Source organism: Podarcis vaucheri (genome assembly GCF_965113315.1).
Source record: "Podarcis vaucheri genome assembly, chromosome: 8".
Classification (NCBI taxonomy): domain Eukaryota; kingdom Metazoa; phylum Chordata; class Lepidosauria; order Squamata; family Lacertidae; genus Podarcis; species Podarcis vaucheri.
This window is the reverse complement of record NC_138766.1, coordinates 79,499,965-79,523,232: the sequence shown is the minus strand read 5'-3', so window position 1 is coordinate 79,523,232 and position 23,268 is coordinate 79,499,965. Positions and strand designations below refer to the sequence as shown.

At 48.3% G+C, this 23,268-nt stretch overlaps 1 protein-coding gene and 2 long non-coding RNA genes across 3 annotated transcripts in view; 2 read left to right on the top strand and 1 right to left on the bottom strand.

The window, feature by feature from the left end:
• Positions 1-23,268, top strand: part of LOC309539699 — a 357,400-nt gene that overhangs the window by 71,714 nt on the left and 262,418 nt on the right. The gene's annotated exons all lie outside the window — the stretch shown is intronic.
• LOC309539694 lies at positions 2,452-3,122 on the bottom strand. The gene is made up of 2 exons (XR_014222960.1): positions 2,636-3,122; positions 2,452-2,552 (listed from the first exon to the last, which is right to left on the bottom strand). It is a non-coding gene; the product is annotated as an uncharacterized lncRNA (long non-coding RNA).
• SNTB1 (syntrophin beta 1) overlaps positions 3,188-23,268 on the top strand; it is a 108,374-nt gene continuing 88,293 nt past the window's right edge. The window contains exon 1 of the mRNA XM_082235698.1: positions 3,188-4,052. Within this exon, the coding sequence (XP_082091824.1) occupies positions 3,404-4,052 (649 nt within the window). The 5' untranslated portion in view covers positions 3,188-3,403. The remainder of the gene's footprint in view (positions 4,053-23,268) is intronic.

Sequence of the window (23,268 nt, the reverse complement as noted above, 5' to 3'; positions counted from 1 at the left end):
TTTGAAGGCGTCTCGGAAACTACAACTAATCCAGAAAGTGGCAGCTAGACTGGTGACAGACGCTGGGACCAAATAACACTGGTCCTAAAGGATCTACATTGGCTCCCGGTACATATCTGAGCACAATTTAAGTGTTGCTACTGAACTTTAAAGCCTCAAACCTCTTCGGCCATGGGTACCTGAAGGAGCATCTCCACCCCCATTTTTCAGCCCGGACACTGAGTTCCAGTTCCTAGGACCTTCTGGCGGTTCCCTCATTGCAAGACGTGAAGTTACAGGGAACCAGACAGAGGGCCTTCTTGGTAGTAGTGCCCCCCCCACCAGATGTCAAGGAGATAAAGAACTATATGACTTTTAGAAGACATCTGAAGATAGCCCTCTATAGGGAAGTTTTTAATATTTGATGTTTTTATTGTGTTTTCATATTTTGCTGGAAGCCGCCCAGACTGGATGAGGCAACCCAGTCGGGTGGGCGACATATAAATATAACAGTAGTGGTAATAATTATAATAATTATGAATATTAATAATAGCCCAGCCTCAATTTTCTAACAGTACAAGTTCTGCTTATGTGCACACTCACACATGCAAACACCCCTATGGGGCAGGCTCCCCATTTGAGGAGGCTAGGCAACATGCCCTCTGATGAGCCCTTCCTCTGCTGTTGGGCCCTGGTGGACTTGCCTAGTATCAATGGTTCACAATAGCAAGCAGTAGTGCCATTTGGATGGAGGCTGCTGCATTAATTCCTCACAATTCCCTGAAGCAAAACTGCTGTGGGAAATTAAACTAGCAGCTTGCGCAGCTTGAAGCATTGGGACGGATTCTTTATTCTTTTAAAGAGCATTCTAGAGCTGGGTTCTGGAGCTGCAGCAGCTGCCCAGGTGCTAAGGTTGGCTCTGCAAATCTATTCTACAGGCCTAGACTAGAGGAGTGCTCAGACTGCTTCTGGACCCCCAAAAAAGGAAAAAGAAAAGGGAAAACTCAGGGCTCTGACGGCCAAGCATGTGACTACCTGCAAGAAGAGCGCACCTAGAACATGGGTAGGCTAACTAAGGCCTGGGGGCCAGATCCGGCCCAAGCGCCTTCTAAATCTGGCCCGCGGATGGTCCGGGAATCAGCATGTTTTTACATGAGTAGAATGTGTCCTTTTATTTAAAATGCATCTCTGGGTTATTTGTGGGGCATAGGAATTCGTTCATTCTCCCCCCCCCAAATATAGTCTGCCCCCCCACAAGGTCTGAGGGGCAGTGGACCGGCCCCCTGCTGAAAAAGTTTGCTGACCCCTGATCTAGAAGCACCGGCCCTCTGCCAGCCAGTAGCCAATTTTCAGACAGCACTCAGCGTGTGAAGATAAGGGCATTTGCTTGAACGTGACAGTGGAATCTGCTAAGCTGTGGGTGGAGCCTGGCAAACTCTGAAGTTTACTGGGTTTTCGGGAGCCAGTGCCAGACACCTGAGGCAGTTAAGAATAATGACAACGGTGGGAAAAAGAACCCAGAAGTAACAGTTGGGTAGGTACTAATTATTGCATTAGTTGAGGCCAACAAAAACAATAACGTGCAAACTGTTGTTCCCCAGAACTATATTATTATATAAAACAACATGAGAAGAGCTTTGCTGGATCAGGCCAAGGCAGGAGCGTACCTAGGGCAGGGTTTCCCAAACTTGGGTCTCCAGCTGTTTTGGACTACAACTCCCATCATCTCTAGCTAGTAGAACCCCATTGGTCAGGGATGATAGGGGTTGTAGTCCCAAAAAGCTGGAGACCCAGGTTTGGGAAACCCCAACCTAGGGGTTGGTCAGGTTGGCCCCAGCCAAAGGTGAAGGCCGGAGGGCAGGAGGGGTTGCACAAATCACACCTCTCCACACTGTCTCAGAGTGGCTATGAGCCTGCCCACCTGTCTGCTCCCTGGGCTGCTCCTCCATTGCTCTGGGAGGCCAGGTGAGAGATGTTTCTTGTCCACGGTCTCTCTCGGCTTTGGAGGCACTGATAAGGCTCTTTGCCAAGGGCACAAGGGAGCCTAGGTATGCCTTTGGGCTGAAGCACCATCTAGTCCAGCACCCTGTTGTTCGAGAAGCCAACTACAGAGCCAGTGTGGTGTAGTGGTTAAGAGCGGTGCACTCGTAATCTGGTGAACCAGGTTCGCGTCTCCGCTCCTCCACATGCAGCTGCTGGGTGACCTTGGGCTAGTAACACTTCTCTGGAGTCTCTCAGCCCCACTCACCTCACAGAGTGTTTGCTGTGGGGGAGGAAAGGAAAGGAGACTTTTAGCCACTTTGAGACTCCTTCAGGTAGTGATAAAGCGGGATACCAAATCCAAACTCCTCTTCTTCTATGGGAAGCTGAACCCAAGTGCAACAACCTTCTCCCCACTTGCAGTTCCCAGGAACTTGAATTCAGGACTATGCTGCCTTGGTCATGGAGACAGAACACAGACACAACAATCGCTTGTGGCAACGGATAGTTTTATCCTCCGTGAATTCGCCTATGTAAGAACATTAACGGGGTGACATCCCACTCTGTCTTCAAGGAGCTCAGAACAGTGTGTACTTTATGAGAAAGAGAGAGTCTGTTACCACACAACCTCACGAAGTGTGAAGCAAGCCCAGTCCTCGATCCTATCCCCACTTACCTGGGAGTAAGCCCCGTCAAACTAAATAGCATTTACTTCTGAGCAGCCACGACCAGGAGTGCCCTTAAACCGAGGCACGATTAACAACGCCAAGGTCACGCAAGGTTCTTCTGCCGTCCATTCGAGCTGCACCCAGCTCCGTCTAATAATAATAAAACCTGTTTTTTTTAAAGCAGCCCCACATTTTCTCTGGGCATATTATTTACTTATGTTTGTTCTGTTAAACACACACACACACACACTCACTCCTTTCCACCGCCTAGGTCTCAAAGCGGCTCACCCACACTAAAATGCGCAAAACTGAAAACCTCAAGAATCTCGAAACAAAAACAAGCTTTGCCCTTCCAGGAAATGCTTGATCTCTCCGGGCCGGCGGCGCGGGAGCCCTCCTGCTTTAACCAACTCCGAAGCCTCGAGCTGCGCGCCCGTTTCCAAACTCGGGCTGCCTCCTGCGCCCTTGCGCCGGAGTTTCCTCCTTCCGCCCGCCCCGTCCGTCCTTTCTCTCCCCCCCCCAGCCCGCCCGGTTCTCCCCACCGCTCCTCCCCTCGGCTCGCCACGCTGCAAGGCTGGGAGCTCTGGAGGGCTCTCCCTGGTCCCTCCCTCTCCTCCTCCTCCTCCCTCGCCCTCGACGCCTCTCTCTCTCTCTTTCGCTCGGGCGCCGAGGAGAAGTCTTGCGGGCTCCTCCGCGCGCCCTCTTTCGCTTCCCTTGCCCGTCCGCCTGTCTGTGCGCGCCCTCGATCACATGGTGCTTCGAGAAATGCTCCAAAGATGGCGGTAGCGGCGGCCGGAGGGGGAGGCGGCGTCGGCGGCCGGGTGCAGCGCAGTGGCGCGCTGGAAGTTTTGGTGCGCGACCGGTGGCACCGGGTGCTGGTGAGCCTGAGCGACGAGGCGCTGGTGCTGAGCGGCGACGAGGGGGGCGCTCCCGCCGCCGCCGCCTACAACGGCATCGGGGCGTCGGGCAGCAACGGCAATGGGACTTTCTGCAGCGGGGCAGCGCTGGGTCCGGCGTCGGGGGGCGCCTCGGCCGCCTGCAGCCTTTCCAGCGGGGGTTCTCCGGAGTCGCCGTCGGGGGGCGGCGGCGGCGGCATGAGCCCTAAATCGGGTTTGATGAGCGGGGTGCGCACGGCTTTCACCGACCTGCCCGAGCAAGTCCCCGAAGCTATCTCCAACAAGAAGCGGTGCGTCAAGGTGCTGAAGCAGGAGATGGGCGGACTGGGCATCAGCATCAAGGGGGGCAAGGAGAACAAGATGCCCATCCTGATCAGCAAGATCTTCAAAGGGCTGGCTGCCGACCAGACCCAGGCGCTCTACGTCGGGGATGCCATCCTGGCCGTCAACGGCACGGACCTGCGCGACGCCACCCACGACGAAGCGGTGCAAGCGCTCAAGAGGGCGGGCAAGGAGGTGGCGCTGGAAGGTAAGGGGTCCTGCAAAGTTTCCTAAGAAAGAGACGGGGCGCGGGGGGGGAATAGTGAGCTGGTGGAGCGCACAGCCCTGCCCCCCCCCCAAAATCGTGAAACGCTTCGCGCGCGTGTTCTGTGTATGAAGAGAAAGCCTTGTTTTTGGTTTAAATCTGGGCTGTGCGCCAGAGGCGCTCTTCACATGCCGAGAGGCGCTCTTGCGCTTTTAATCGCTTTGAGTGAAAGGCACCCGGGACGGACCGAGGGCAACGTCGGGGTCCACCTGCTGGGGGGTGCGTGGGAATGTGCGCGCGCGCGCGCTGACACCGCTCTGACTTTGCAAAGCATTTAGCCCGTTGGCATCGGAAAGGACCCCACTTTGGCTAACGTTGCTATACTCGCCCCCGTGGTGCAGCCTGTTGCCTGTCACGTCAACAAGTTTGGCGGGCTTGCTCACGAGTAAATGAGTGGTGGATCATCCCCCTAAGGGTGTGTGTGTGCTAAAGAAAGGCTTCCGGTTTAAGTTCTTTGTTACGCTGAATGTTTATCTTTTAAAGATACATAGTAATAATAAAAATAAATGAGAAAAACGAGAGGCGTTGGATTTTGCTGTGCGTGGTGCCCTTTGGGAACTGGCAAGGTGGGTTTTGAAGCTACTGCTGCACAGTGGCGTAGTGTGGGGGTGCAGGGGGGCCCGGCCGCACTGGGCGCAACATCTGGGGGTTAGGGTTAGGGGGCGCAAATCCACGGGTTAGGGGGCGCAAATTACTTGCCCCGGGTGCTGACAACCCACGCTACGCCACTGCTGCTGCAGGACTAGCACTTCTTAACCCGAGCTGGTTGAGCATCTCTTATCATTCTCTTGCTGGTATTGAGCCTCCGCCTTGAAAACACATTATAGTGTTAAGTTCCTAGGATATGGTTTGTTATTACTGTGCAGGTGAGGAGAGCCATGTGGTCTTTGCCTGGCTGTATTAAGGTGTTTGGGCTTGAAGCAAAATACACAATTAGGGGCTAATCCCCTAATTGGAGTCTGCAGTCCTAAGCACACACTTACCTGGGAGAAATGAACCTGACAGAACAGGATGAGATTTACTACCAAGTAAACACACATGCTCTGTTTCTCTCTGAGAAACCGTTCCTGGTTTGTGCATGTGTGGAGCCTTCTTTGGAGCAGGAAGAACAGGCAGCAGGGAAAGTGTTAAGTGTGGCCCCCCCCAGCGTTGTCCTCTCTGCAACCCCCCCCCCCCCTTGCAACCTCTGTTCCCAATTGCTCACTCCAGATTCTGGCTTTGGATTGTAGAAAGAAGAGAGAGGGGGAAATTAGGGGAAAGTTGCATGTTTTTATGTGCAATGTTGCCTTGCATAGTATGGTGGTTAGATTGCTGGACTAGGATGCTTGGAAGGCCAGGTTTCAAATCCCCACCCTCAGCCATGAAGCTCGCTTTGCGACCTTGGGCCAAATGACCTTCTCTCAGCTCAGCGTACCTAACAGGACTGTTGTGTGAGGATAAAGTTGAGGAGGGAAGACAACTGTGTCTTTATCTCCTCGGAGGGATATCAAAATAATCAGCAGATAAAATTTTTAAAAAATGAAATGAGAGACAGTCTAGAGCAGGCATCCCCAACCTTTGGCCCTCCAGATGTTTTGGCCTACAACTCCCATGATCCCCATCTAACAGGACCAGTGGTCAGGGATGATGGGAATTGTAGTCCAAAACATCTGGAGGGCCAAAGGTTGGGGATGCCTGTTCTAGAGGTAGAATATGCCAGGACAAAAGTCAAGGGTAGACAGGAATTTTCAAGCCTTCGTATGTGAATATTGAAATGACTCAGTGTGTGTCAAAAGCATGAGGATTTGTTTCATCTGAATAGGGGGAAACAGCTGAGCAAAGATACCTTCAGTGTTAAGTTTGACAGCCTCTCACAGCCATTTGCAATCACATCTAGAAAAACAGGATTAGGGGCTTCACCAAAGGTAAAGAGAGGGGGGTTTGTTTGTTTGTTAATTTATTTACTTAAAAAGAAAAAGGATGACAATTGGGAGATGCTTTCGGAAGATCCCTCTGCTGCCCCCCCCCCCGCCAACCCTGTGTGACACCTTGTAAGTTAATACTGTAAGGGGTTAACTTCTAGAACTTTGCCATCTTATCTGTTGAAACAGAGAACTGTGGGTCAGATCAGGTCTTTCTGGCAAGGTGTGTAGTAGATAAAGCAAGCTTGGCTAGATACTTTTTGTTTCCTCATATCCGAGGAGCACTGTTCGTTTAAACTACTCTAAAGTTCAGCTCTTTTTACAAGTGTCTGTCCGCCCCCACAACTGAAAATGTGAATGCAGATTTCGGAACTGCATTGGCTAAGAAGGTGCTATATGCTGCATGCAAAACGGTTTTCTTTTTTACCCTGCTGTCAACAAACCCTCCAGGCCTCCTACATTTTGAAAAAGGCCGTTTTACGGCCCAGTGATATTTAATCGCGAGGTGAGGCTTCCTTCCAAATAAGAGCATGCAAGATTTAGTGGCGCTTGTGAGAAGTCGTTCGGGTCACAAACGTGAGCACCCATCCCTCTCCAGACTCACAGAGATTCAGGGTTGTGCAACTCTAGATTCAAAGCTCGATCAGAGATGAGTGACAGGGTTGTCCTGCGCGCTCTGTTTGAGCAGGAGGAGTCTGTGTGATAAGCAAAGGTTAACAGTGTTCTCCTGCAAGGGCACTGCCCTGTGGACCAAAGTTGAGGAAATCACAACTTTGGGTGTGCAAAACTTCTGCTTAGTACCCTCCAGCTGTTTGGGGCTAGAACTCGCAACGGGCTTAGCTAATGTGGCTGATTCATGGATGGTGGGTGCTGTAGTCCAACACAATGTGGACGCCACCATGTTAGAGAAGACGGGGGGTAAGAGAACAGAGATGATAATTGTCAGCCCTCAAGAGAGTTTATAAGGGACGCGGGTGGCGCTGTGGGTTAAAACACAGAGCCTAGGACTTGCCAATCAGAAGGTCGGAGGTTTGAATCCCCACAACAGGGTGAGCTCCTGTTGCTCAGTCCCTGCTCCTGCCAACCTAGCAGTTTGAAAGCTCCTCAAAGTGCAAGTAGATAAATAGGTACTGCTCCAGTGGGAAGGTAAACGGCATTTCCTTATGCTGCTCTGGTTCGCCAGAAGCAGCTTAGTCATGCTGGCCACATGACCCGGAAACCGTACGTCAGCTCCCTTGGCCAATAAAGCGAGATGAGCGCCGCAACCCCAGAGTCGGTCACAACTGGACCTAATGGTCAGGGGTCCCTTTACCTTTAAGAGAGATTATGGGAATCTTTGTCTTAATTGCCCCTCCTTCCATAACTTTGAAAACTATGGACTGCATTTTTAAAAGGTTTCCAAAATGGGACTTTGGAAGAAGGGTTACACCTAAAAGTTGTTGCTGCTCTCTTCTCGGTGTTCGTCAAAAGTAAGCTGCGAGCGCAGACCCCCAGGACCCAAACAGCAAAAAGTTGCAGGAACAAAACATCCATTTTGTGTTGTTTTTTTTTAGAGAGAGAAAATGCCCTTGGTGATAACTTGGTTGCATACACAAGTTCATTGTCCTAGAGATTCCCGACCCCCAGTTCGTTGGCATTTGTGAAGAAGGTTGACAGGCAAAATGCCACTCGAATTCTCCTGTCTTCTTTTGAAAAAGGTTTGCTCAAATATATGGCAGCACTTGAAGCCTTGAAAAATGATTGGAACAGAATGATGGAGTAACCGTGCTTCAGGAAGTTATAGAGCTCGTAAAACTTTCTCTGTAGTTGGATCAGCTGAGCACTGGGTTGGAGTTTGCAAGCTTTTGTGTTTCATAGAACTCCTCATGAGGCAGAGTCATATGTCCTATGAGACTACACAGGCATCTGTGCCCTCCCCCTTCCCGTCTAGAGATTTAATCCTCTACTTTAGTGATGCTATGAAAACCAGGTGGCCAGAACAAAACCAACGCACACCTGTTGCATTAAACAGAAGCTTGGTATGCAGAAGGAAGCACATGAAATGTTATTCATCATTCACGATCATCTACAAGTGTTAGCAGATCCAGCTGATGTGAAATGCATAGGAGCAGAAAGCTGTAAAAAGTTGACCGCCCCAATAGAACCTAACTAGCTGACCAGGGGAGCCATAGTTACTGGGATTGTTAATAAGGAAGAAGAAAAACCGTGGATTCATGTGTTCAATGACAAGCGGCTTTAATGAAAACTTTGGAAGTTGGAGAGTTGTGGGTAGCTTGAATATGTCCTTCACAACACAGTCAACATGATTTGCATATGCAGTCGTACCTTGGATCCTGAACGCCTCGGTAGTTATCTGTTTGGCTCCCGAACGCCACAAACCCGGAACTGAGTGTTCTGGTTTGCGAACATTCTTTGGAACCTTGAACATCCAATGGGGCCTCCGATTGGTTGCAGGAGCTTCGGAATTTTTGGAGGCTGAACATCCGGCACTGCTTCTGATTGGCTGCAGGACATTCCTACAGCCAATTGGAAGCCACACTTTGGTTTTCAAACGGTTCCGGGGGTCGAACGGACTCCCGGAACGTATTCTGTTAGAAAACCAAGGTACTACTGTATTGTTGTCCACCCCACATTTTTTCTTCACAAAACCCCTGTAAGGTTGACTTGACCAAGTATTGGTGAATGGTCCAAGATGACAGAATGAGTTTTGAGGCTGATCAGGAACTGAACTGTGTTTGCTTTCTTCACCGCACTGTACTGTGGGAACTGTGGAACATACTGCAATCCTATGTATGTTTACTTGCAAATAAGCCCCAAAGAGTTTAATGGGACATTCTCTCTAGGAGGTGTGTTCAGGATGGCACAGGGAGGCTAAAATACCATCCGTGGTTGGTTGGTTTTTGCAGTAAGCCCAACTGAACTCAGTGGGACTTATTTCTGAGTAAGCATGCCTAGAATTGGAATGCAGCTTTCGCTGGATTCGGTCCTTCGTTGAGCTGTTTTGCAGTGAATCATCTGAAAGGTTATCAATGGCTATGTTCTGCCTCAACTGTCAGAGCCATTAGGTAATTAATGGGATTTCAGTTTAGAGATGGTGTTTAAAGTCTATTCAGGAGCTTTTGCCATGGGAGGGCCTCTTCAAGGAAAGTTGCAGAAGTTTGTTTCACATGCACTCCCAATACGTTTCCGAGCACATTTAAAAGTGTTGGTGCTGACCTTTAAAGCCCTAAACGGCCTCGGTCCTGTATACCTGAAGGAGCATGTCCACCCCCATCGTTCACCCTGGACACTGAGATCCAGCACCGAGGGCCTTCTGGAGGTTTCCTCATTGCGAGAAGTGAGGTTACAGGGAACCAGACAGAGGGCCTTCTCGGTAGTGGCACCCGCCCTGTGGAACGCCCTCCCTTCAGAAGGAAATAAGCAGCTATCCTATATTTAAAAGACATCTGAAGGCAGCCCTGTTCAGGGAAGTTTTTAATATTTAACGCTGTATTGTTTTTAACACTTGATTGGGAGCCACCCAGAGTGGCTGGGGAAACTCAGCCAGATCGGCGGGGTATAAATAATAATAACTTCTTCTTCTTCTTCTTCTTCTTCTTCTTCTTCTTCTTCTTCTTCTTCTTCTTCTTCTGCACCACCCACCTTGCTTTCCCGTTGTTGCCGCTCCTCTGCTTCCTTCGCAAACTAGAAACTCGCAGGGGTCTAGATCTGGCCTTGGGTTGCTGATTCCTACTTGGATGTCTAGCAATGGACACGTTTGCTAAACAGATGTCCAGGCGGGCAAAGCGAGGTTTGCATTGCGCTGTGCGGTGTTTCATTTTCAGAGAACAATTCCTGGCAGGTTGCAGATTGTGCGACATCTGCCTTTCCTTGGCTTAGCGTCTCATCTGGTTGGCATGACCCAGAGCCCTCGTACTGCTATAACTGGCGAGGTTCAGAATTGCAAATCAGGCTTGCTGAAGTCATGAGATTGGCTTAGAGAGAAACATTTGAGGGTAGTTGTGGGGTTTTTTTTCCTCTTTTTTAAAAAAATCCTTCCTGATCCCTGATCCTCCTGAGAACATAATTGGCACCGTGTTGTCTCATTTGAAACTCTTGTATTTTAAAAAAAGATTAAGAGCTTCAGCATTCCTTTAATACAAGGCCATGTGTGTGTCTCCTATATGCACAATCCCATGGTGCTTGCTTACATTCCACTAAAGTCTTGGAGATTTGGGCACTTAACTTTCTCCAGATGAACTGTCCCACCCTGCTTACGTTATGCACATGGCTAGTTAGCCCTTTCTCATCTTGACAAATCAATTCATGCATGATTTTTATTTATTTTTTTGCGTACAAGTGCCTGCCACAGGAGAGAGGGTGTGGAGGATTAATTAAAATCTGGTGCTGCAGACAGCTGATTGCAGTCTGAAGGCACTGGCGATGTATTTTGGTGTTGAAGAATTCTTGCTTTTGGTTCATATCGGCCCCAGGACAAACTTAAAATGCAGAGTGAGAGTTTTAGCCAAGACTTCGGCAGCCGAGGCTGATGAACTCTGTATGTTGTGAGAACGGAAAGCGAGAGCCCTGGCCTGCAATCCTGTAGAAACTTTTTGTTCATCCATTTGGTCCTGGCCTTATGGTAGGCTTCATTTGACTGCCTCCTCCACCCTTCTGGTGAGCTGGGCAGTTCTTGGAAATATCTTCTGTGGCAGGGAACACAGAAAGGGGACCATGTTCTGCCACAGCCTTGTGGGGATAAATGGGTATGTGGGCATAACTTCGGAGAGAATTTGGCCTTTGCCGTTTAGTTGATGATTGATGTGAGCAAACACTGCTTTCTGAAGTACTTTTCCACAGCTGCAGCAACTCACACTCCAGCCTGGACACGCTGTACTTCAGAGGCAGCTATATTTCCTTGAGGAGCAAAATATGCAGGTATCTTGAGAGCAGAGTCCCTCTCTCCTAAGTTTAGTGCTGTGCAGCAAACTTTAAGGGCTCAGAAGGTAACCGGGTCAAACCCGAGTAAGGATACTTTCTTGTGAGGGGAGGTGAACCAGGGACTATCCAAATGTTGTTGCCAACTTTCCTAGCAGTGCAAAGTTAGTCTGCACAAGTGACCAGCCTGCACACAAAATTTGTGACAACGGCTGGGAAGGGTGGCCTAAGGACCTGAGGGGAAAAAAAAAACCAACTGCTTTTTTCAATTTCATAAAAGTTTCCTTTGCTTGCCGTGAGATTTACAAGCCTAAACTATTCCAGTGCCTGCAGAAGTAGGGCAGGAATTTGAGTGTGTTTTTGAAAATTGGCTGCGTATTGTGTCCCCAGGAAAAGAAAAGCTTCCCTGAAAGTTTAGCTTTCATTTAAAAACAAGCAAGCAAGTCTCTGTTCCTTTTTACTTGGGAGAAAGCAGGCAGGCAATAGTCTTCCCAGTATCTCATTAAGGAGAAGTCCGGCTCCTGCCTTTCAGACTTCTGCATGACTCCAGAATAAGTGAGAAGCTCTAGGCAAGATATCTTGCCTCTCCTCATCCCTCCCCAGCCCCAGCCAACATGACAGTTGTAGTCCAGATGTTGTGGAGGGTACCACACCTAAATAATTCAATGGACTTATAGAATTCTATTCACCTGCCTGCATTCAGGTCATAGCTGTCAACTGTCCCTTATTTGGCGGGAAACCCCCATATCCCAGCGCCGTGTCCCACTGCTATCCCTTATTGATGATGTCCCTTAAATTTCCTGGGTTTCAAAGAAAGCAGCTCCTCTCCCTCCCTCCCTGCCGGCCAAGGAGGAGGGAGGCTCGAACTGTGTTGCTTGGCTGTGTTGCTCACCCAATAAGGAGTCTAAGAACGACTCGGGGGTGGAGCTTGCATGCCTTGTGCTGATCAAATTGGCCGCGTTGCCTGGGGACTCGCCTTTGCTCAGCGTTTCCCAGCAGAGAGGTGACAGTGGTTTTCCTTGCTCCATCCTCTTTGCTGGGTTTGAAAGCACGTCAAAGTGCAAGTAGATAAATAGGTACTGCTCCGGCGGGAAGGTGAACGGCGTTTCCGTGCACTGGTTCGCCAGAAGCGGCTTAGTCATGCTGGCCACATGACCCGGAAGCTGTACGCTGGCTCCCTCAGCCAATAAAGCGAGATGAGCGCCGCAACCCCAGAGTCAGTCACGACTGGACCTAATGGTCAGGGGTCCCTTTAACTTTAAGCTTCTCTCGCTGTGTACCCTCCAGGCACCACCACAAAGCTTTTGCAGGCTCCAAGGCTTGAGAGGGAAGCACATGTTGGATGTGTGTGTGTGTTGTTCTCTGCAAAAAAGGATTGTGTAAATTAGGAAGTTCCTTCGAAGCAATTTTTGATGAGATCTGGCTTCCCCTGTGCCGAGCAATCTTTTTTTGCTGGGGCTGTTTTGAAACCTTCTTTCGTAACTGCAATCAGAAGTTACATCCACTGGTTTCCTCCCCTAAAAGCTTGGGCAAAGAGAGGGAGATGGCTCAGACCTCACACTGTGAACGATCTAGCTCCCATTTCAGTAGATGGCAATTTGGAGCCTGTGTCCTTTATCTTCCTTTCTCCCTAAAAGTGGCCTCCCGGTGGGGGGGTGGGGTGGATGCATATTAAAAACACTCATCGCGGTAGGAAACTCGTACATGGATATGGACAGAAGTCAAAGATCCAGAAAGGCTTCCCTGATTAAGAAGAAGAAAATTGGCAGGACAAAGGGATGTTGCCAACCGCTGTGCCAAAGGTATTGCTTGTTTCCTTGCACTGTTACGGTGAAAGGTACAAGAGCTGGTGCAAGGTGCTCTTTTAACACCAAAGTTGTCACAATAGCCTGTCAATCTCCAGAGAGTGCAAGTTGGGAAACCTTTGAGCGTTGTGCCGTAAAAGCAATCGAGAGTTTGCTGGAGCCTTAAAGACTAACACAGAATTCAGAATTGAAGAGTTTGGAAGGGACCCCGAGTGTCATCTAGTTCAACCCCAACATGTTTATTGCAGCAGTGTGTGTGTGTATATATATATATAGAGAGAGAGAGCAGCAGTGTGTGTGTGTGTGTGTGTGTGTGTGTATGTATATATACACACACACACACACACACACACACACATATCAGTTCCAACAGTCAAACAACATATCTTCTCATTTTATACATTATTATTAGACTTCGGTCAACACCTCTGATGATTTTCCGTTCTTTATCACTTATTCTGCATTTCTACATTACATTTAATTGTCCTTAGCTAATAATTCTCTTCACAGTCTGTTTTTTTTTTTTTTTTGGCAGTATTTCAAATAATCCACCTTACAAAACCTCTTGCAGTCCTACTACCGTAATCTGTTCATCACAATTACTTTTCAGATAGTTCGTAGATTTACTCCAGTCTTCTAAGAATCTCTGATCCCACAGGTTTCGAATCCTTCCTGTTAATTTATCTAATTCTGCGTAGTCCATCAACTTCATCCTCCATTCTTCTTTTGTCGGTAATTCTTCTTGCTTCCATTTTTGTGCCAGTAATAGTCTTGCTGCTGTCGTTGCATATAAAAACAACTTACAATCCTGTCTATTAATATCATCTCTTACAATGCCAAATAGAAATGCTTCAGGTTTCTTAATAAATGTATATTTCAACATCTTTTTCATCTCATTATAAATCATATTGTGGCAGTATTTTTTGTGATCTAGAAGAGATCCCAGTTTGTCAAACGAAGTCTCGAGCTCACTGGTGGGGAACCTCTGGCCCTCCAGGTGTTGTCGAACTACAAGACTCACAATCAAACCAGCCAGGAGTCAGGTATGTTGGGAATTTTAGTTCAGCAACACAGGGATGGCTGCAGGTTTTTCCGCTCCTCTCTAGCTCATGAAAGAGTATACCAGAATAAGGTTGCTGGCCAGCTTTGCAGCAGAAACAAGGGTTTCGTGGCTCTGATGAGGCCAGCCCCCCTGGAATTGGTCACTTTGCCCGGCAGGGAAGTAGCCAATGACCAGTGTGATCACAATTGACGCGGGTGTGGTGATCTGAAAGCGTCAATAAGATTTGATAGACCAGACGAGCCATACGCTAAGTTAGGGACCATTTGCATCTTGTAGTTTGTATTCCGTTCTGGACAACATTCTGAGGGCCACATTCCAGGGTGGGTGGGTGGAACCAGAAGCAAAAAACAGACAGAGCCATGGATGCAGGTGTTAACTTTGTACAGTAGGTTAGTTTCTGCACACCCTCTGCCAGTGTGGTGTAGTGGTTAAGAGCGGTAGACTCGTAATCTGGTGAACCAGGTTCGCTTCCCCGCTCCTCCACATGCAGCTGCTGGGTGACCTTGGGCTAGTCACACTTCTTTGAAGTCTCTCAGCATCACTCAGCCTGTTTGTTGTGGGAGAGGAAGGGAAAGGAGAATGTTAGCCACTTTGAGACTCCTTCGGGTAGTGATAAAGCGGGATATCAAATCCAAACTCCTCTTCTTCATTCTTCATCATCCTCTGTCCAAACACATAAGGGACACAGTTCAGCCTGGCAAATACCAGTGAAGCAACAGCAGTGAGGGGTACGGTCTAGGGCAGGGTTTCCCAAACTTCGGTCTCCAGCTGCCTCCCGTCATCCCTAGCTAGCAGTACCAGTAGCCAGGGATTATGGGAATTGTAGTCCCCAAACAGCTGGAGAACCACGTTTGGGAAACCCTGGTGTAGGGGAGTTCTACTCCGAACTTAAAAATGGAAAGCTTAATGCTTAGTGGCCAACAAAAGAGGTTTAAAGACTCTCTAAAGGCAAATCTTAAGAAATGTAGTATAAAGACTGACAACTGGGAAACACTGGCCTGCGAGCGCTCCGGTTGGAGAACAGCCTTTACCAAATGTGTGATGGGCCTTGGAGACACTCGAACTCAGGACGCAAGGGAGAAGTGTGCTAGGAGGAAGGCACGCTTGGCAAATCCACACCGTGATCAACTCCCACCCCGAAACCTATGTCCCCACTGTGGAAGGATGTGTGGATCCAGAATTGGCCTCCACAGTCACTTACGGACTCACCGTTAAAACCGTGTTTATGGAAGACAATCTGACTCGGATACGAGTGATCGCCAAAGAAGAAGGCCTGCGGCGCTTTACCTCTGATGATGAAGGTTTATTGTGTAGTGGGAATACCCTGGGATAAGTTTCTGGGTGGCTGAGCAGAGAAACTAATCAAGAACGAGACTGGCAGATTACATTATAGCGCAAAAACAGTAGAGAGCTGTCTACAAAACAATGCGAAATGTATGGGGGGGAAGGTGTTAGGCACGAGGGTGTGAAATACACCCATTTGATAAATGTCTGACCACCCAATCTCCGTATAACAAGGGGCGATGCTCCCTGAATTGGCCTGTGCGTGTGGAGGAGCCTAGTCTTAACCTGAAGGATGTTATCTGTACCCCACCTGTTGGATTCTGCCATAGTGCATAATATGGTAATTGATCTTTGGGTACAGTGGAAGCAGTCTTGGGTCCTATCTATGCATTTGAATCAGTGGTTCTCAATTAGTACAGTGGCACAGTGGGACGTGGGTGGCGCTGTGGGTTTAACCACAGAGCCTAGGACTTGCCGATCAGAAGGTCGGTGGTTTGAATCCCCAGGATGGAGTGAGCTCCCATTGCTCGGTCCCTGCTCCTGCCAACCTAGCAGTTCGAAAGCACATCAAAGTGCAAGTAGATAAATAGGTACCACTTTGGCGGGAAGGTAAATGGTGTTTCCGTGTGCTGCTCTGGTTCACCAGAAGCGGCTTAGTCATGCTGGCTACATGACCTGGAAACTGTACGCCGGCTCCCTCGGCCAACAAAGCAAGATGAGCGCCGCAACCCCAAAGTCAGCCATGACTGGACCTAATGGTCAGGGGTCCCTTTACCTCTACCTTGGGTTACAGATGCTTCAGGTTACAGACTCCGCTGACCCAGAAACAGTACCTCAGGTAAAGAACTTTGCTTCAGGATGAGAATAGATATTGCGCGGCGGCAGCGGGAGACCCCATTAGCTAAAGTGGTACCTCAGGTTAAGAACAGTTTCAGGTTAAGAACGGACCTCCAGAACGAATTAAGTTCTTAACCCGAGGTACCACTGTACTGCAGAGCCCCTGTTTTTTCAAAAGCCAAGCCATGGACCCCCCACTTTTGATAGGGCAAGGGATTTGAAGGGGATTGGAGAGGAAAGCCCCTCCGTTTTTTGGCAGGGTGGGGAACCCGAATATGAAATGCTGGTGAAAGGGTTTGGATGCTGGCCTTGTTGATGGCCGTAAAGAATTGCAAAGTGGGCAGGGAAAAGGCAAGGAGGCATGTGGAGAGGAATGGAATGTCGATCGCTGCTCAGAACGACGTTTGGCCGGCTTAGGGCTGCGTAGCGAGACTCTTGTACAGCTAAGAATGCATAGCTGTAGTGTTTGCACAACTGAAGCATTTCCTTATAAGTCTGTTGCATACACACAAGGGGACAGAAGCACGTCCTCCGTTATTCCCTCGGCGTTTGCTGTTAGCTGGGTAACTTGCACATCTGACTCCAGGCTTTATGATCCCTACATTCCTGTAAAATAAATACTTAGCAGAAATCCCCTGGGTGGTTTTTTGTCCTTGCTCTGTTTGAGAAAAGCGGATGTTTGAGGTTGCCTCCAGACTGTCACTGTTTCGGCAGGGGGAGTTTAGGTTTATGCACTGAAGTGGACGAAAGCGCTCTCTTGCAACAAACCCAACTTTAGAAAACAATTTTTTTTGTGGTTAGGCAAGTGACAGGGAAACGCACCCAAAAGTGTAACACGAGCGAGTGACAGATGGATGTATAACTTCTACCACAGGGGTCGGCAAGGTTTACCTCGCCTGGGCCGGTTCACTCCAGCGGAGATCCCTCCGTGGGACGGATAGCGCACACGCGTGGTTGTGTGCGCCTGCGATTTCCGGTGTCTGCGCAGATGCGATTTCCGGCGCCGCAGAAGTGAGTCCCCGCAGCATGCTGTGCCGGTTTAGCGCAGCAATCGGGGATTTGCTGAGTGGGTGGCTCAATTCAGGGGCAGCTTAAATGACCCCCGTAGGCTGCTTTTGGCCCATGGGCTTTAGGTTGCCGACCCCTCTTCTACCAGGTTGTCTTGCCTCAGTAACAGAGTGGATGAGAGCCAATAAACTGAAGCTCAATCCAGGTAACACTGAGGTATTGATACTGGGTGGTTCCCTAGACCGGATAGCTGGAAGGTGGCCTGCTCTTGATGGGGATACACTTCCTCTGAAGGAGCAGGTTCATAGCTTGGGGTACTTCTTCTGGATCCTTTGTTGTTGCTTGAAGCTCAGGTGGGCCTCAGTGGCGCAGAGTGGTGTCCCTCATCTTCGGCTGGTGACCCAGCTGCACCCATATCTGGACAGAGGCAGCCTGCCTTCTGTTGTCTACACTCTGATAACCTCTAGGTCTGATTAGGACCACTTTAGCTAGGACCAAAATGGTCAAAGGCCTGGAAACGATGCCTTATGAGGAATGGCTAAGGGAGCTGGGCATGTTTAGCCTGGAGAAGAGGAGGTTAAGGGGTGATATGATAGCCATGTTCAAATATATAAAAGGATGTCACATAGAGGAGGGAGAAAGGTTGTTTTCTGCTGCTCCAGAGAAGCGGACACGGAGCAATGGATCCAAACTACAAGAAAGAAGATTCCACCTAAACATTAGGAAGAACTTCCTGACAGTAAGAGCTGTTCGACAGTGGAATTTGCTGCCAAGGAGTGTGGTGGAGTCTCCTACTTTGGAGGTCTTTAAGCAGAGGCTTGACAACCATATGTCAGGAGTGCTCTGATGGTGTTTCCTGCTTGGCAGAGGGTTGGACTCGATGGCCCTTGTGGTCTCTTCCAGCTCTATGATTCTATGATTCCTGCCACGTGTTATATGTGGGGCTGCCTCTGAAGATGGTTCGGAAACTTCAGCTAGCGCAGACTTAAGCGACCGGTTGCTCAGATGATTTGACCATATTGCATGTATCCTGGCCCGACTGCACTGGTCACCAGTTAATTTCCGGACCCAATTCAAAGTGCTTGACCCCTGCGATCATCATCTGAGGCCCGTCTTTGTGTGCCTCCTCCGCGAGATTCCAGAGCGTGGCCTTTTCTGCAGTGGCTCCCTGTCTGTGGAATGCTCTCCCCAGGGAGTCTCGACAGGTGCCTTCATTATAAGTCTTTAAGTGCTAGGCAAAAATGTTCCTCTTCTCTCAGTACTTTGGCTCATTGAAGAAATAATGGCCTTTTAAACAGTGTGTGGAGGTTATTGTTTTTGTTTTTTACTATGTATTTTTGTGTTTTTATATTGTAAACACCCTGCTTTAAGTCAGCTCTGCTGTGAGACGCAGAAGGTGGGAAGGAAATGAGAATCGCGTGGGGCTGCTGGAACACTTGAAAAGCCTACTATGAGAAATCTACTTTCCCTAGAGTTGTAGAAGGGCCATGTAAAGATTTATATTCTTTTTATTGAAGAATATTATCTTAAGACCTAATGTATCTTGTACGCAGCATAGAATTCATCCCAAGGAGTCTTTTAATAAACCTAATAAACTTCTCCAAAAATAAAAGATGGTATGTACAGAGAATGTATTTCTGCCTGTGGCTTTTTCTGTGTGCAGAGCGCCTGAATTTTAAACATGTGTTCTTTAACCGCATATAGTAACTCTGAGGCAATGTAAGTGCCAAGCTTGCACTCTATAATTCCGCTGAATTCTAACCCTTTTCCAAGGAGATCTATTATGCATGCAGGAATCCCCCCCCCCCATGATCCTTCCTTCCATAGCTGTCAAGTTTTCCCTTTTCTTGTGAGGAATCCTATTCTGAATAAGAGAATTTCCCTTAAAAGGGGGGGAAACGTTGACAGCTATGCTTCCCTCGTGCTACATTACCAAGGGAGTTGCAAAAGGTAGAAGGGATAGGAAAGTTAGCTTTTAAAATAATGTTGGTTTTTTGTGATAATTTTTTGGCTTTCTTCCTATGCTAAAGATGGTTTGTGATCAGCAAAAACATCTGGAAGATACCGGACTGGAGATCTATCTCTCCAGTTTTAAGCCCGTCTTCAGCTATTTGTAGTGAAGCTGTGCCAAATATTATATTGCGGGGGAAAGGAATGAAAACACCCTTTAAAGTTGCGGGGGGGGGGAGCATGGGAAATTTCTGAGATTATTATTATTATTATTTGCAGGACATTATTTTATGTCAGTTCTAGAGGTGTTGGCCAAGTTGTTGTTTTTACTCACCCCTCCTCTTGGTTTGCACTAAAAAAAACCAAAAAAACAACAAGCCTTGCAGCATCTCTGATACAGTGGTACCTTGGGTTAAGAACTTAATTCGTTCTGGAGGTCTGTTCTTAACATGAAACTGTTCTTAACCTGAGGTACCACTTTAGCTAATGGGGCCTCCTGCTGCCGCCACGCCGCCGGAATACGATTTCTGTTCTCATCCTGAAGTAAAGTTCTTAACCTGAGGTACTATTTCGGAGTTAGCGGAGTCTGTAACCTGAAGCATATGTAACCCGAGGTACCACTGTACTAGAATGTGTCTCTCAGGCGCCCAAAATGGCACAGTTCCTGGTGGAGGGGAACAAATTTCTCAAACCCCAAATTTGAGAAATTTCTCCCTCTAGACCAGGAACGGCCACATTCCCTTATGATAAACCTTTGGGGGTGGCTGGGGCACACACCATAGGGGGGTGGAGCTAAGGGCAAAAGTAGGTGGAACAAACTGTGGCTAATTTGCTCAGTGCCTTTGTACAGCAGCCTAACTTCCAGACAATGAGATCCAAAAGTCTCTGCATCCCAGTCAGATACACAGGGTAGAAATAATAAAATTATTAAACGCAATTACAGTGGTACCTCTAGATGCAAACGGGATCTGTTCTGGAGCCCCATTCGCATATAGAAGCAAACGTAACCCGTGTCTGCGCATGCGCGGACCACGTTTCGGCGCTTCTGTGCATGCGCGTGATGTCATTTTGAGCGCATGCGCAAGCGGCAAAACCCGGAAGTAACGCGCTCCGTTACTTCTGGGTTGCTGCGGAGCGCAACTTGAATGCGCTCATCCCGAAGCACATTCAGCCCGAGGTATGACTGTATCCCCATGCCTCTCTCTATCCAGAAAAAGCACAAAATGTTCTCATGGAACTTTTGTGAATGGTTTTCTGTAGGTGTGGCCGCAGCATGTGTGTGTGTGTGTGTGTGTGTGTGTGTGTGTGTTTGTGCTGGACTTTCCGAATCGCATTAGCTTCTAATCATTTCGCACTAGATTTTAGACCCTGCTTGAATGACCTGGACAAAACTTAAGGCCACTTTGGCAGTGTTCGAAATCAGCCAGGAGCATTTTGCACCTGGCTTTCGACCACTTGTGACCAAGTGAAGATGCCTGGGTGTCACGATGGAGCCTGACATCTCCAGAATCTGGAGTTGCATGTCTGGGGACCCTTGGATATGGACTATTTTCAAACACTAATACCCCATCCTGTAGAATTCTATCAGTTATATTTTGTCTGCACAATCGGAATGAATTTCTGGAAGCAAATTGCTTTTTCTGTGCAGCTGTCACCATTAAGGAAAAAGAGGTTGGAATAGGCCAATATAGATGTGGACTGTCCCTGGATCAAGGGACTTTTCTTCTTTAAGTTCTCAAAGCTCTTAACCTAGCTCAAGGTTGGCACCTGAACTGACCAGATGTTTAACTGAGAATCAATCACAATCAGTCCATTGTTTTAAAAACAAGAGTTGAGCAATTAGACATTCCGTCTTGGCGACTGCAGCCTTGGTTTAAGAAGTCATTTGGACCCTAGCTTACATATCTATATACAGTGGTACCTTGGGTTACAGATGCTTCAGGTTACAGACTCTGCTAACCCAGAAGTAGTAGCTCGTGTTAAGAACTTTGCTTCAGGATGAGAACAGAAATCGTGCTCCAGCGGTGCAGCGGCAGCAGGAGGCCCCATTAGCAAAAGGGGTACCCCAGGCTCTCCTGCCAACCTAGCAGTTCGAAAGCACATCAAAGTGCAAGTAGATAAATAGGTACCTCCGGCAGGAAGGTAAACGGCGTTTCCGTGTGCTGCTGTGGTTCGCCAGAAGCGGCTTAGTCATGCTGGCCACATGACTCAGAATCTGTACGCCGGCTCCCTTGGCCAATAAAGCGAGGTGAGCGCCGCAACCCTAGAGTCGGCAATGACTGGACCTAATGGTCAGGGGTCCCTTTACCTTTACCTCAGGCTAAGAACAGTTTCAGGTTAAGAACGGACCTCCAGAACAAATTAAGTTCTTAACCCAAGGTACCACTGTAAGCCCCAATGAAATCAGTACAAATGGAGTCCTTAGTTTAATTCTAGTATGCAACCCTGGGCACACTTGGACCTATTTAAGTGAATGAGACTTGCTCCTCAGTAGGTATTTTTCAGGTTAGGCAGCAAATCCCATTGTATATAAGCGTGCACCTTGGAATCCATGCAATGTTGGAAGGGGTTTTTTGGTTTTTTTGACTGATTCTAACAAGCTGTAAACTTACCACATGAAAGTACCTTCCGGACACTCTGTGGTTTGTGGGCTGTATGCTGCCCGCCCCTGTAATTGAGACGTTTGCTTAGAAGTGCGGTAGAACGCAGTTGACCAAACAAGTAACACGGATTCATCATTCTACTCCCAAGCCAAGTTTCCAAAAGCACTTGCAAATTCTCTACTCTTCCTCTGTGCATTTTTGTTTTGTTTTGTGCTCATGGAATAAACAGCAGTTCCTGGGGGGGGGGGGGTCAGAATGGAAAACAGTCCGTTCTTAAAGGAACAGCGAAAATTCAAGCCCAAACTGGCTTTGGGTGCTTTTAAGACAAGGAAGGAAGGAAACGAGGCAAATAAAAGGCATGTACGAAATAGGAGTTTCCTTGTGATTCATTTGCAGTGTCATAAAAATTAATTGGAAGGGAGATGGCTCACAGTCAGCGTCGACCACGTGTAGCAAAATGGCAAGTTCTGCCCTCAAGCATTTTGGGAGTTGCTTCTGCCAGTTTGTTTGGGGGTTTTTTGTTTTATTGTAAGAATCTGAGCTTTTGACTGTGGTTCACTACAAAGGGTTCCAGGACATTTGCTGGGTATTGTATATTTGTATTTTATTTTGTGGGATGCGGGTGGCACTGTGGATTAAACCACAGAGCCTAGGACTTGCCAATCAGAAGGTCGGGGGTTCAAATCCCCGCGACGGGGTGAGCTCCCGTTGCTCGGTCCCTGCTCCTGCCAACCTAGCAGTTCAAAAGCACGTCAAAGTCCAAGTAGATAAATAGGTACTGCTCCGGCAGGAAGGTAAACGGCTATTTCTGTGCACTGCTCTGGTTCGCCAGAAGTGGCTTACTCATGCTGGCCACATGACCCGGAAGCTGTACGCTGGCTCCCTCGGCCAATAAAGCGAGATGAGGGCCGCAACCCCAGAATCGGTCACGACTGGACCTAATGGTCAGGGGTCCCTTTACCTTTTTTATTTTATTTTGTAGAGGGATCTCTGGTCACAGGGGTTGTAGCGGAAAGGTCTGGCTGAGGCCCTGGAGGCTTGGCATTCTCACTGTAAGCATATGCTGCCCAGTGAAAAGTATTTCGATTCACAATAACCACCCATTTGAGACCTTTTGCATTTCCTCCCCCACCATTTCCTATCTCTTTTTCCTTGCCCCAACCTGCCGATCAGCTTTCTGTAGCTGTCCAGCATGCTCAGTCCTTGCGGTCACTTTTGGGGGAGGCTCCCTCCTGCTCTTAGCTCCCCACTCCCTTTAATATTTTTCTCTGCTTCTGCAAACCCTGCAGTGTGCACCAAAAATGGGCAAAAGGTCATTTTTCTCCTTCCTTGTGCCTTAATCACTGCTGAAATGAGTCATTAACTTATTAAGATTTGCAGGTCAACCTATCTGCAAGAGCTCTTGGCAACCTGCAATCTTTTATCAGGTAATGATACTGTTTTACTAGGTTATTAATCCTATATACAGTGGGCTGAGCATGTTAGGTAGCTGTGGAATGCTTAAACAGTGTCTGGATACAGGATAGGGGGGCAAAGGAATGGCGTAGCGTGGAATACAGCATGTTTGGTTGCCTAGAGTATGCCATGCTGTAACATTTTGTTGCAGTTCTTGCTTACCATGAATTATTAAGGTAAAGGGACCCCTGACCATTAGGTCCAAGCGCGGATGACTCTGGGGTTGCAGCGCTCATCTCGCTTTACTGGCCGAGGGAGCCGGCGTATAGCTGGTCATGTGGCCAGCATGACTAAGCCTCTTCTGGTGAACCAGAGCAGCGCATGGAAACGCTGTTT